The sequence below is a fragment of the Nansenia antarctica genome (assembly GCF_963989245.1).
Source record: "Nansenia antarctica genome assembly, chromosome: 11".
NCBI classification, from domain to species: domain Eukaryota; kingdom Metazoa; phylum Chordata; class Actinopteri; order Argentiniformes; family Microstomatidae; genus Nansenia; species Nansenia antarctica.
Genome location: NC_137681.1, coordinates 6,889,335 through 6,903,894, shown reverse-complemented (window position 1 = coordinate 6,903,894; position 14,560 = coordinate 6,889,335). Strand labels below are relative to the sequence as shown.

The window sequence follows — 14,560 nt, the reverse complement described above, 5'->3', positions numbered from 1 at the left end:
ATGTTCTGAATGTACAATGTAAGGCGTCATACACACTTGCACAAGAAAGGTGACAGCGATTGTTATGTATTCTTCATAGCTGTCCACATTTACAATAGTCATGATAATGTGATAAATTACAACCACTCCTAGCAGGTAATGGTAACACTTTCTATAAAACAAGCAAATATGTAGGTTTTCTGTCATGATGCCATTGTGTGGTATTACGTGCTTTATATGCTTTTGATTTTGAGTTGCTGTTAATAATGTCCAAAACTTCTATGCATTGGGTACAATAAATATTACAACATAAGACAGAGAGAGACAAATACATAGGAGGAACAGAACACAAACAGACAATTATAGTTCATGTGTACAAAGCCTTTCTGAAGCCTCACTGCCGTTATGCTGTTTGTTGCATGGAAGAAAGGCTTCTCTCCTTTTAAAAGAGATTACGACGGCAAAGCCAAACCCTTTTTCCATTCCAGAGATGCACAGAGGTAGAGTATAAGCGAGGGGTGAGTAGCAAACAGGGTGTGATTGACAGCTACTCGTGCAAGACAGAGGATGGAAAAAAACTGTCTGGTCTCCAGCCAGACAACAGCTGTTAGACACTTTACAAGCAACAGAAATGAGGCTAACTGCACTGGATAGCAGACAGGATAGGAGTGCTGCTCTGAAACAGAGGCTACTTCAACAACTAAATCCAACATCTCATCCATTGAATATAATGTTTTTATAATCAAGTCAAGTACATGTACACTACACACACCCTATGGTCTCCTACACAAATAACATTATTGAAACCTCCTGTCACTAAAAAGAGCCACACCACCATTGCAATCTCTCTCTCACACACACACACACACACAGACACGCATGCACGCACACACGCACACGCACACACACACACACACACACACACACACACACACACACACACACACACACACACACACACACACACACACACTGAACCCCGAGAGTACCTCTGCTCCCATCCCAGTTAGCGAGCTCAGAGCTAAACCATTTGGACAGTTGCTATTGTTGTGCTTTGCTGTTTGCGTGTTGATATAGAGTTGAGTAGAAAATTGCTATTCCCCAATCTGACTGGGAGAATAGCTTGAGTGTTTTCAGTCTCTGAAAGGCTTAGGGATGCCAACTGCCGCAATGTCCCCCCCCCCCCCTTGCCGACCGGCTGTTACGCTGTGGCCAGAATCACTTAGCGTTGCTTGGCTACGATCCACCAAGACAGTCAGATTTGTTCGGTGCGTTAGTTTAACAGCGGTGACATTTTCTTCAATGTTAGGAATGAATATGCAGAACACATATAAAGGCAATCTGGCCCAAGGCAATCTGTGAATTATGGGCCTTTTCCTACATCTTGTTACAGACGACGGTAATGGCCCAGAGGGTAATCTACTTGAGTTAACTGGAGAGATTGGGTGGCCCATAACTGATAAGCATACGTTTATATGATGAGACTGTTCACGTCCTACCTGTGTTCATACACATTTCACCCACAGATACTGAGGCCAAATGCCTCCTCCTATCACATCGCATGAAAGAGAACCGTCGACATCCTGATGAAACCTTTGTGTTCAGCTCAACCGAGACACTCGACGATTTCCATTGAGTGACTCCCTAATATTAGTGTTTGTTTGTTTGTTTATTAGGATCCCCATTAGCTAATGCCATGACATTAGCTAGTCTTCCTGGGTGTTTATGGAGATGTAATATACTTGCGTAAAACTCACAGATGTGGATCTTCGCCCAATTACAGAGCTCAGTGGAACGGTATGCCAGGACTGCGGGTTGGTAATGCCCATGAAATCGGGAGGGGGGGGGTTCACCAGTGTTCCAGAGAGGGGGGAGGGGGTGGGGGGGAGGGGGTTGTGGAGGCACAGCTGGACACAGCTGCCCCAACAGCCAAATAATTTTTCACAGAAAACCGACTTTGTACAAGCCAACCAATCAGAGGTAGAGATGATATAATGAGGTACAGAGACCGAATGTAGGGTTGAAGTGAATTTTCCTAGGAGTGAATTATGGACGTTAGAGATGGAGTTGTAGACGGAGATAGAGTAAGGGAACACAATTTCAGGGAGAGACTGGAAAATAGTAGTAGTACTAGTAGTAGTACTAGTAGTAGTAGTAGTAGTAGTAGTAGTAGTAGTAGTAGTAGTAGTAGTAGTAGTAGTAGGAGGAGGAGGAGGAGCAGAAGTTCATACTCTATATATCAATTGGAATGATCTGTATAAATAAGGAAATTATAAATAAAAGTACAGCTGCGGAGTAAAACAGAGGTACGGAATTATCTGTAACATCAACATCTATCGAAAGGAACCAAGATGCTTGACATAGAGGTAAGAAGTATACTATAGTGTTCATGAGTGACACACCGTATGCACCTGTTGGCTATTGGCTGCTATCAAACCTGAGCTGGTTTCCAAGGCAACATTGAAATACCTGGTTCATCGATGACCTCATTTTGCATCTGGCCTCTAATGATTGCTTAACTTGTATTTGCATGAATATTTTTTCCCTAGCGTGAGTCATGTGTTTGTTTGGAAGAGGAATCTGTTGTACTTCTCCGGTCACCCCTGACAACCCAGTGACTGATGTTTTATGCAGCAGGGTGTTTGTGTTTTCAATAAAAAAAAGAAATTGTTTTATAAAGGCCCTTGAGATCCAGTAAAGACAACTGAACCATGACAGCTAAGAGAACCACCAGTTATAAAACAAGGAAAAATCCATCACACATGATAACCTTAAAACATAGTCCTACCTAGAATAACAGGACATGGCTTTTAATGTACTTTATAGTGGCTGTAATGCCTTCACAAGATGTTATAGGAATGGTATAACTGGTTGGGATGCATTCTTTGGTACACAAACTCCACAACCACCCCCTCATTGGAGGACAAATTGATTGATTTCTTATTCGTTTATAAACGTAATCACTTATTCACATTATGTACAGGTACGGAGCAGTTTATACATTTGCAAATGTCCAGTATGAAGTTTATCACATTCAGTAATCGATTGAGGGAGGATCGTGCTATTCAGGGGTTACGGTTGTGGGGGGAGGTTCATTGGGTGTTATACACCTGTCATAACAGTTTAATGACAACAACCAAACAACCACTGGACAACTGGCATGACAGGTTTATGAAGTAATGTGGGTTGTCTAGGGAGGATGGTGTTGTTGAAGGGGAGGCTTGCTGGGAAGCGTTGAGGGGGGGGAGTTTTATTGGGCGTTGCCCGAGTGTAAAATGTCAGGCCCGTAATGTAGACGCAGTGGGGATAAAACACTGGCACACAGAGAGCAGCCGAGCTTGTCCTCTCTTTCTCCTGGGCCCGTGGAGAGAAGCTTGTCCTCTCCTCTCCTGAGAGAAGCTTGTCCTCTCCTCTCCTGAGAGAAGCTTGTCCTCTCCTCTCCTGAGAGAAGCGTGTCCTCTCCCTCGTAGAAAGACGTCATCTGGACGTCCTAGAAAGACGTCATCTGAACCCACATTCCGGCTTCCCTGAGGACGTCTTTTGGACTCTTTGTTTACTGGGTTGTCCTCTCCTTCTCCTGGGCACCTGGAGAGAAGCTTGTCCTCTCCTTGGGGCGGCTGTGGTGCAGGAGGTAGAGTCGCCGTCTATGCGCATGAGCGGAAGTTGAACAGGTGTGTTAGGACTGAGAAAAGTTTGAGCGTGTCTTTGGAAAAAAACATTATAATAACATCTTTATTTAAGCGAGTTAAGGATTTTGAGTACCCCGACAGCTTCGTGCTGATCGGGGGCTTCTAAGGACGGACGACATGGCAACGAACAACGCGAATGGAATGGACGACGATAAAAGTAACACGGACAAACGGTATGACGCAAGTTTAACGGTGGAAGTGCGACTGGAGCAAGGAAGTAATATAACCATGATGGAAATGTTACGAGGCATAAAGGAGGTGTGTGGAAATGTGGAGGGCTGTCGGGATAAAGGAGACAGGAAATATGAGATCACGCTGGCATCGAGGAGAGGGAAGGACAAGCTGGTGGATGGTTTCATGATAAAAGACGTGAGAATAATGGGAAAGGACTTGGCGGTGGATGAAATGGTGGTCTCGTTTTTGCATCTCCCGGTATATCTGAAGGACGACGTGATCAGGTACAGGCTGGAGTCGTGGGGGGTGAAGGCGGTATCACCTATCAAAAGAAAGACGTGGCCGGGAACGGACATTGCAGACGGGACGAGATACATGAAGGTGAAGTTCACCGAAGAGGTGAGGTCTTTGCCCTATTCTACCAAGTTTGAGACCCTGGTTGGAGTGGATCACTTTAGGGTGATTCATGATAAGCAAGTGAGGGTATGTAGGCTATGTATCAAACCAGGACATGTAATCCGAGAATGCCCGGAGTTCGTATGCTACAAATGCAATAAACAAGGACATTATGCACGTGAATGCATGGGAAGGAGATATGATGGAGGAGAGAGAGTGAGCAGTGATGAGGAGGAGGAGGAGGAGGAGAAGGAGGAGGAGAAGGAGGAGGAGGAGGAGGTGGTGGAGGAGGAGGAGGAGGGGGACGAAGAAGAGGAGATGGAGGGAGAGGAGGAGGAGGTGGTGGAGGAGGAAGTGGTGGAGACACAAGGAGAAGGTGGGGAAAGGAGCCATGAAGACGTGACGGAGGGAGGAGGACAAGCTGAGGTGGTGGAGGAGACCCAGATGGAGCCGGAAGTGGAGAGAGGAGCGGAGGGGCCTGGTCCGGTGGAAATGGAGGGTAAAGAGAGAGAGGAGATTGGAGCCAGCCTAGACAACGCAGTAAGGGATGGAGAGATGGATGAGGCAGGGCCTTCAACAGAGGGCGTGGGGAAAAGAAAAGGTTCCGATGAAGGACTATATGCGGATGTACAGAGGGTGAGGACAAGATCAGGAAGGGGTGCAAAAGGTGCACAAGGGAAGAAGACTAAGGTAGGAAAATGACATGGCGGTGTACATGATCTTTTTCTTTGTAATCTTGACGATGGTCAGGGTTGTTGCTGTCAACACAAATGGACTCAGGGATAGGAAGAAGATGGAGCTTGTGTTGGCAGCATACAGAGAGGAGATTATATGCCTCCAGGAGACGCATTGGACAGAGGATATAATGGAAGATGTAAGAAGGAGGTGGAATGGACAAGTTTATGTGAGTAATGGAACTGTGTATGCTTGTGGGGTGGCTATTTTGGTAAAGAATGGGGTAGTGAAAAATGTAAGGAATATAATGAATGACAATGAGGGAAGAGTGGTGGGAGTGGGGTTCGAATATCAAGGGATAGAGTATGCACTATATTGTATATATGCACCAAATGTGGACAAATATAGGAAAGTTTTTTTTGAATCTTTGAAAGAGAAATGTGTTGGGAATTGTATTATGGTTGGGGATTATAATGTGGTGGTGGACAGGTTAGATGTAACAAGGGGGGTGAAATTTAGGAATGATCCGTCACGCCCAGTATTATTAGAAATGATGCGCACAAGAGGAATGGTGGATATATGGAGGGAGGGGCACCCTGATGCACAGGTTTTTTCAAGGAGACAAATGGTGATGGGGGTTTTGAGACAATCAAGGATCGATTTATGTTTAGTGAAGAGGGAGGTGAGGCACCTGGTTGGAAGGGTTGAGTATCGGTTTATGGCCTTTAGCGACCACGATGCTCAGTCTTTCCAGCTAGGTGCGAGGAACGTAGGGGGAAGAGGAGGGACATGGTGCTTTAATGCAAGTTTACTGAAAGATATACGTTTTGGGGTGATAGTAAGAGAGTGTGTGAGTGTTGCTATGGAAGACCAGATGTATGAGAGTGATGTGAGTGTGTGGTGGGAAGGGATGAAGGATAAATTAAAAGCTGTAATAATAGCATTCGCAAAACTGAGAGGGAAAGAGAGGGTGAGGGAGGAAAGAGATTTGCAGAAAAGGTTAGCAATAGAACAGGAGAGAGTTGATAATATTCCAGGGCATGATTTAGCAGAGTATTTGAGAGTGAGGGAAGATTTGAGGGAGCTAGAGAAGAGAAAGTGTGAAGGTGCTTTAGTAAGGAGTAGGGCAAGGTATGTGGTTGAGGGAGAAAGGAGTACAGCATTCTTTTTAGGTTTAGAGAAGAGACAGAAAGAGAAAGGGAAAATTAAGGAATTAGAGAATGATAAAGGTGAAATAATAACAGACTTAGTGGGAATAATGGATACTGTGCAGTCATTTTATACAGACCTATATACATCCGGGGGTGTGAATGAGGAATGTATGAATAAAGTATTAGAAGCAGTGGAAGCTAGGGTGACAGAAGAAGAAGGGAAAATGTGTGATGCAGACCTAAGGGTGGAGGAGGTTAAGACAGCCATCATGGGGTTAAACCCAAATAAGAGTCCGGGTTCGGATGGGTTGACGGCTGAATTTTATAAAGCTTTTGTTGACATCCTGGCCCCTATATTGTGCAGAGTGTATACGTGTATGGGGAATAAAAGGGTTGTTCCGGACTCTATGGGTTTGGGGGTGCTCACGTTATTGTATAAGGGTAAAGGGGACAGGAACAAATTACAGAATTATAGAGCATTATCATTACTTAATTGTGATTATAAAACCATAGCAAAAGTATTAGCAAATAGATTGAATAAAGTAATGAAAAACATGATTGCACCTACCCAGGCCTATGGAGTCCCAGGGAGGGATGTGGCAGAGAATATGTGCACATTAAGGGATGTTGTGAAGGACATGAGGGAGGAAGGGGGTTTATTGTTATCTTTGGATTTAAATAAGGCTTTTGACAGGGTGGAACATGTTTTTTTATTGAAAACAATGGAACATTTTGGGATTGGGACTGTTATGAGGGATTGGATTGAACTATTATATAAGAATGCAAGAAGTAAAGTAAAGATAGATGGATTATTGACTGACTCCTTCCCTTTGGGGAGATCAATAAGACAAGGGTGTCCACTGTCAGCATTGCTATATAGCATATCTGTGGAGCCATTGGCAGCGTATATTAAGCAGGAGAAAGAAATTAAGGGAATAAATATGCCGGGGGGAGGAGTTAGCATAATCCATCAATATGCAGATGACACGACATGTACTGTCAGGGATGTAAATAGTGTGAACAAAATAATGGGGTGTGTAAACATATATGGAAAGGCTTCTGGTGCAAAAGTGAATGTTGACAAGTCTGAAATGTTGTGTATAGGGGGAGTGAATACAGACAATTGTGTTTTTGATTTGAAAATTGTAAAGGGGATGATAAAAGTGTTGGGGATATATCTTGGAGAGGATGACAGGGAGGCTGTTGATTACACATGGACAGGGGTTTTGAATAAAATAAGAACAACATTGAATTATTGGAAGCAAAGGAACATGAAACTGAAGGGAAAAGTTGTAATTGTTAATGCACTGTTAATGTCAAAATATGTTTATGTATTAGGAGTATTGAATGTACCAGAGTGGGTTCTAAAAGAAACCAGGATGTTAGTGTCAGATTTTTTGTGGAGAGGAAAGGGGGTTAAAATAGCGTATGATGTATTAGTAGCAGATTATGATAAAGGAGGGTTGAAACTGGTAGATTTGGAAGTAAAGATGAGGGCAATGAGAGTCAGAACAGTCAAAAGGTTTTTGTATGGGGAGGAAGGACATGGATGGAAAGGATACTTTAGGGAATGGGTACATAGATGTGGGGGGGGGGGGGATTATGGGTTGTTGATGTGCTTTAAAGTACGGATGTATGATAGGGTGCCGGAATTCTATAAAGAGGTGTTTAAAGCCTGGGGTAGTTTTTTGCCTCAGGTAGGATATGAGTGTGAGAAGAGAGGGGAGATACTAAATGTTCCAGTTTTATTGAACCCTGTAATAAGAAGAGAGGGGAAAATGTTAGAATCTAGGAGTTTCTGGAGGGCAGGACTGATTAGAGTAAGGGATTTTAGGTATGAGGTAGTGCCAGGGTTCCTATCAGAGCAGGCAATTATAGAAGTTGTTAGGGAAACAGATGAGGAGACGAGAAGGGGAGAAATAGTGAGCATGTATAATAAAATAAAGCAGAGTATACCAGGGGAGTGGGTGAGTAGGTTAGATAGGGAGTTAAAAGGGAAGGAGCAAACAGAGTTACCTAAGTTAAGACTAGGGAAAGGGGAAACAGTGCGGGACTTCTCAGCGGTTAAGGTGAAGGAGTGCTACTGGGCACTGTTGGAGAGCAGAGTGAAGGAGCCTGCGGCAGAGAAGGTGTGGAGGCAGGTGTTCCCAGGATTGGAGGTGAAGAACATATGGAGGAATTTATTTTTAAAATATAATAGTTTAGAATGTACTCATTTTGATTTTATGCTTAGGCATAACAGGGTTTATACTAAGGTGGTGTTGCATCAGGTAGACAGAACAGTTTCGAGGGAGTGTGATGTGTGTGGGATACAGGATGAGAACTTAATGCACATGCTTTTTGAATGTAGAGAAATGAAGGGATTCGAAGAAAGGTTGAAAGGACTAGTGAAGAAGCATTGGGGGGTGGAGGTGGTGGGGATGCAGGAGTGGAGGAGGATGGTGGTTTTTGGGGTGGAGGGAAAGAGAAGGGGAGTGAATATATGGTGTTTAAATTATGTATTATCACAGGCTAGGTATGCAATTTATTTGAGGAGGAATTTAGCAAGATTTGAGGGAAAGTGGATAACGGTGTGGAAAGTCTTTGAGGGATTGGTCAGGAAGAATGTGGGACTGATGCACAAGACAGGGCAAAAAGATTTTGAGAAGTTGTTTATTAGGGATTGTGGGTTTATAAGGGTGGGGGTGGATGGAGGGTTGGAGTTTGATTTAGATTTTTGAAGATGGTTTTGTTTTTATTGTTGCATTCATTTGTTATTGATTTATATTAAAGGGTTATTTTGGTTATGAAGGACTGACTGAATAATAGATGGATTTATCTCATACCAAAATGGTATGGGTGTGTTTTGTTTTTATCTATTGGTTTTTAATTTATTTTATTTGAATTAGAATACAATGAAGGCTATAAAATGAACATGTATGAATATGTATAGCTATGATTGTATTTAAAAGAATATTTTTATAATAAAAGATAAAAAAAAAAAAAAAAAAGAGCTGCCGTCTAATGATCGCAAGGTTGGCAGGTCAGCGGTTCGAGCCCCGGGCTGGCCACATGTCGAAGTGTCCTTGGGCAAAACACTGAACCCCAAATTGCTCCCAGTGAGCGGGCCGGCGCCTTGCCATGGTAGCTTGCCGCCATTGGTGTGTGAATGGGTGAATGAGAGGCCGTTGTAAAGCGCTTTAGATAAAGGCGCTATATAAGTGCAGTACATTTACCATTTACTCTCCTTCTCCTGGTTCACCCTAACCCTGGTTCAGAGAGAAGGCCCTGCCCTGGCTTCAGCAGCTGCCTGCAGACACAAATGATAACTAATTAGGGAAAAGAGAGGACAGAAAGTCAAGCACCATCTTTCATACTGTTTTCTCTTTCTCTCTCTCTCTCTCTCTCTCGTTCTCTCTCTCTCTCTCTCTCTCTCTCTCTCTCTCTCTCCCTCCATTTTATAATTCCATGCTCTGTCACTATCTTTCTTACCCCCCACTGTTAATCCCTTCCTGTACTTTTCACCTTTGCGCTACAGTAACAGTATGTCTCAGTTTCACTTCCTTGGCATTTCTCGTCCTCCCTCTTACCTTCTCTCTCTTGCTCTTTCTTTTTCTCTTCGTCAAAAGCTGACTAACCACAAACGTTCTAGTTCCCCAGTGCTGACATGTTTCCTCCTCAACAGCTTGGTGCTTTTGGGATGATAGACAGACAGAAGGTTTGCCTTTGGCTTGGACACACACAACACTAGACTAGTAGACTAGACCATCTGTGTGTTTTGGAGTGTTTGCCGTAAACTTTATCTAAGCCAAGAGAGAGCAACTGGTTTGGTCGGCTGGTGAGAGAACAAATTACGTTAGTGTGTGTGTGTGTGTGTGTGTGTGTGTGTGTGTGTGTGTGTATGTGTGTGTGTGTGTTCAGTAGTTAACAAAGTGTGTCTATGTAGTGTACAGTAGGTGTGTGTTCATATCATATCTGGCCAAATGTGTGTGGCACTATTAATGTGTACATTTGTAAGAGCATAATTGTGTTTGTGTACTCTACATTTGTGTGCATACATGTGTACTTGCTGTTGCATTTGTTTGAGTTTTGTGTGTATGTCTGAGCCATACCCTCACATGCAGTTTAGGTGTGTATGCGACGTGTGAGTTCCTACATTATGGTGGCGGTTGAGAGGACTCAACAGATGCGTAAGTGAATGTGAGCAGTATACACAGCTCTGTGGGAGCTCATTACAGCAGCCTTTGGACTGGAAAATGTCTGTCGGTGGGGATTCATTATAACAACCTGCTCTAGCAGTTCCTGCCTCTGCTCTAATGAGAGGTCCTCCTCTTCTTCACAATGTTCCGTTCCCCGGTGGCAAGAATTGGACAGGTGGATTCTCAGTGGTTACTCCGTATTTATGTTGGTTTTTGTACTAGCCTCTTTGATTAGAGTTAGCCAGTAATAGCGCTCTGTTGGTTCTTCTAACTCCCTGTGGTATAGATAAACACGGAGAGAGTGGCTCTAAATCTCTTGAGACTACTGCATTTCCCAATATAGTCATGCAATATAGTCATTATACATAGTATTAGCTATATTATATACAGTACCTTGCGTATGAAATGGGACAGAGATGGATTTTTCTTCTTGTGGCTCTAAACTCTAAAAGTTTGCATTTGAAATCAAACGTTCTACAACAGCATGTTTGGATACTGGATTTTGATTGGCTAGCAACAGTGGTAAATACCCCAACAATATCTCCACTGTTCAGACCGCATTTCCAGTATCAATGCGCCTCCCAATCAATCTGATTAAGAACACCTGTGCTGACCTACAATGCAATCGTTGATCTTGTTTATGGGACTATATTCTATGGCGGAGGAAGGATATATGTATTCTGAAACGATTAATGATCGTAAATACATGAATTTAATGTTACAACTGTGTATTTATTTGTTATATTATGTGGTGGCTGTTGTAGAAAAGCAATTTACCATGAGAGGACGGGGGTTGTGGACTCATTTACCACTGTACAGGGTTTTCCACAACAGCTGTACCAGTGGTAAATGAGTCCACAACCCCCTTTCCTCTCATGGTAAATTGCTTCCATATACCATTCATAAATTACGACACTTGCATTCCCCCTTTTTCAGTGTACCCAAAGGTGATGGGACAGATTTAGTATGCTCAGTCAAGACCTTACCACTTTTTGGCCCTGAAAAATGAAAAACTGCCTATAGTTGCTATGCCAGTATGTTTTGGGTGCCGTTCAGTGAGTTCGGAGGTGTTTGGTTGTACTCGAGCTGACAAGGTATTTCTGTACACTTCAGAATTCGTGCTGCTGCCATCAGCAGTTAGATTATCAATAAAGACAGTTCCAGTGCCTCTAGCCATAACACCCCCTCCTCCACCATATTTCACAGATGAGGTGGCATGCTGTGGGTGTTAGGCAGTTCCTTTTTTTTCCTCCACACCTTATTCGTGCCACTCTGGTATTATATATTCATCTTTGGCTCATCTATTCACACCTTTTTTTTCCAGAACTCTTCCATGCTCTTTTACATACCTTTTAGCAAACCCGTAACCTGGCCACCCTAGATAACTAGTGGTTTGCACCTTGCAGTTTAGCCTCTGTACGTCTAGTTCTGCTGATGAAGTCTTCTACAGATGGTAGTGTAGTGGTTTTATGTCATGTTATACTGAGAAATGTAAGTCTCTACAGTAGTGGCGAAGCTAGCACTCAAGGAAGGCCCATTTCCTCCCTGTAAGGGATGGGCCAAGATCTGTGGCGCAGTGAATAATTCTGACTATGGACAAGGCCCATAACTTGTGTAATCACAGATTTGTATAATATGATTGGTTCCCAAGAATAGTGACCTCACGACCAAGGACAGTTCTATAAATATGAGTCCCACCCATCGTTGGCGGCTGCTTCTGGCTATTGCTTCTTGCTTATTGGTCTGCTCATTTCTCTCTGTGCTCATGTAACTTGGCTTAATAAAAGGCCTCTTTGGAGACAATTGATCTAAGCTCTTTGTGCTTTGTAAGTTCTACTAAATCTATTAAGAATCAATTATATCCACGACAGTAGTCTCTGACACATTCACACCTACATCCTGGAGAGTGTTCCTGATCTGTGGGACAGTTGATTTGGGGGGTTTTCTTAATCATGGTGAGAATTATTCAGTCATTCACTGTAGAAAGTTTGTAGAAAGTTTGCTTTCTTTCCTTTTAATGATGTCCCAATGTATTGGTTTTGGTAGATTTGACGTTTATGTTACTGATGTGTTTTTTCTGATTGTGTAGCCTTATAATGGCTTCCCTGATTTTCATTGCTGTCTCTTTAGGCCTCATGTTGACAGACACCGATAGCCGACCACAAAGAATCAGAATCAGAATCAGAAGACTTTATTGCCTTGACATGTAAACATGTTAGGAATTTGGTTTGGGACAGTGGAGCACGGTTTACAGCAGGACGGGTGCAAGACAGGACAAGACAGTGCAAACCAACATCATAGTGCAAGAGTCATAAATAATATAAATATAAGAAGTGCAAAGATCAAGTGTTCAAGTGTTCATGTCCAGACAGTCCAAAGCTCTCTGGGTGGGGGTGGAGGGAGGGTAGATAGATAAAGCCAAACGTAAAGTCTAGAATCAATACTAGATATTGAGAGCTCTCTTATGACTGTCTGCACCAACGATTTGACAGAACACACCTGACGACCAGTAATACCCGTCGTCAAGCCAATTGTCCCATCCAAAAGCTGAGAATCTCTCACTTTAACCGTCAAATATGTTTTATTTAATACCCAAACTTTTGAAGTGTAGAGCCAAAAGAAAAAATGCTTCACTGAGGTCCCCATTACTTAAGTAAACTACTGTAGCTCAATCTGTACACCCATCTAGGCTGTGACATAGAGTTCCCTGAATGTAAACACATTCATTATTCAGCTCATCTATCAAATCAAATGACGTTTTTATTTGTATAGCTCATTTTCTCACAAGATCTCATCAAACTATCTCTGTTTGAAGTTTTGTGAAGAAAAGAAGAAAATAAAGTTGTTGTGGTAGTGTCATGTTGCGGCAGTGGTGTTGGCGGTAGTGTTGTCAGGTATTAATTATGCAGGTGTTCCATTTTGAGGAACGGTTGTGAATGTCTGGCTGGTTGTGTTGTTATCCTTAAGGGGCTGCTTTCTTTTGTCTCTGTTGTCTTTTTGAAACTGCTGTCATTTCCTTTGCAGTTGTTGTATTGTCTCGCTGTGACGTTTATGTTGTTTTGTCGATGGGATTGTCTTCCGTCGTCTGCGTGACTGTAGTTCGGCTAACTTTTTCGCAACGGTTGTCTTGTTTTGCTTCGGTGTAATTTCTCATTCAGGAATTGCCTTGTATATGTTTTGTCTATAGTCATGATGGTTTGCCTGTTTGATTGTGATGGTTGTGTTGTGTTTTTGCTGGAAATTCTTGTTCTTTCTCTCTCCCCCTCTTTCTTTTTCCTTCTATCTCTCGCTCTCTCACACACTCTCTCCGTCTGTCCACAGGCCCGTACCCCTCGCGTGATCCGGCCCAACAACCCCCCACAGTCGGCTCTCGCTGACCAGGCCAGCAGGGTGTCCTTCGCCTCAGCCGAGAGTCTGGAGACCATGTCTGAAGCCGACGTCCCCCTCGGGTTCAACCGCATGAACCGCCTGCGCCAGAGTCTGCCCCTGGCCCGCTCCTCCAGCCAGGCCAAGCTCCGGGCGCCAGGTCAGAGACCCGTCCTTACCACCAGCATCTGCTAACATCACGACCCTGACCTAACACGGTTGGAATCAGTACTCAAATTGTAAAAGAAAAAAATCAGGGGGGATGGTGGACTTTATCATAATGGGGACAATTTTAGCATCCCCACACCGTCAGTGACTTCAGTGTCAGTGACTTGGTAAAAACGTCATTGCATGTGTGCGTGCCCCCCTCCCCTCGCCCACAGTATTTTACTCAATATGCGCGAAACGAAATGTTGAACTTAGCAGTAATACCACGTTCATTGATAAAATGACATACGGGATGGAAAGGGGGGGATGGCAGTTTTAGAAGGGGGATGATTTTGACGGTTTTTATTTCAGGGGGGATGCCATCCCCCCTCATCCCCCCTCAACTTGAGTGCTGGTTGTAGTCACTATAGGGCTCGATGGGATCCGTAGGAAATGTTGTTGTTGTGGTGGTCCTTACAGTTGTTGTTTTTCACAATGATGAAGTTGTTTACTGCTATGCTAGGAGGTACATACGTACATGATTCGGTTTTGAATGAACCACTAATTGATCCCAATTAAATGCCAATTAAAAGGTGATTGCCATTGTACCGTACCCACACCGTGCCCTCTATCTTGTGTGCACAAAATGTGTGTTTATGTGTTTTCGCAGTTTTGTGTGGGAGTGGATTCAATGGAACTCCATTTAACACAGCCGTGCCTTTTTTACCTACTAAAAGAGACGCCTCTGGGGTCAAATTACCCTCTTTACAAGGCCGCTTGTAAATTAGCCTGCTTCCTACACAAA

At 43.4% G+C, this 14,560-nt stretch overlaps 1 protein-coding gene across 1 annotated transcript in view; it reads left to right on the top strand.

Moving 5' to 3' along the window:
• srcin1b (SRC kinase signaling inhibitor 1b) overlaps positions 1 to 14,560 on the top strand; it is a gene marked incomplete at both ends in the record, with an annotated part of 57,080 nt that overhangs the window by 21,847 nt on the left and 20,673 nt on the right. Inside the window, one exon of the mRNA XM_080542217.1 lies at positions 13,564 to 13,768. Within this exon, the coding sequence (XP_080398343.1) occupies positions 13,564 to 13,768 (205 nt within the window). The remainder of the gene's footprint in view (positions 1 to 13,563; positions 13,769 to 14,560) is intronic.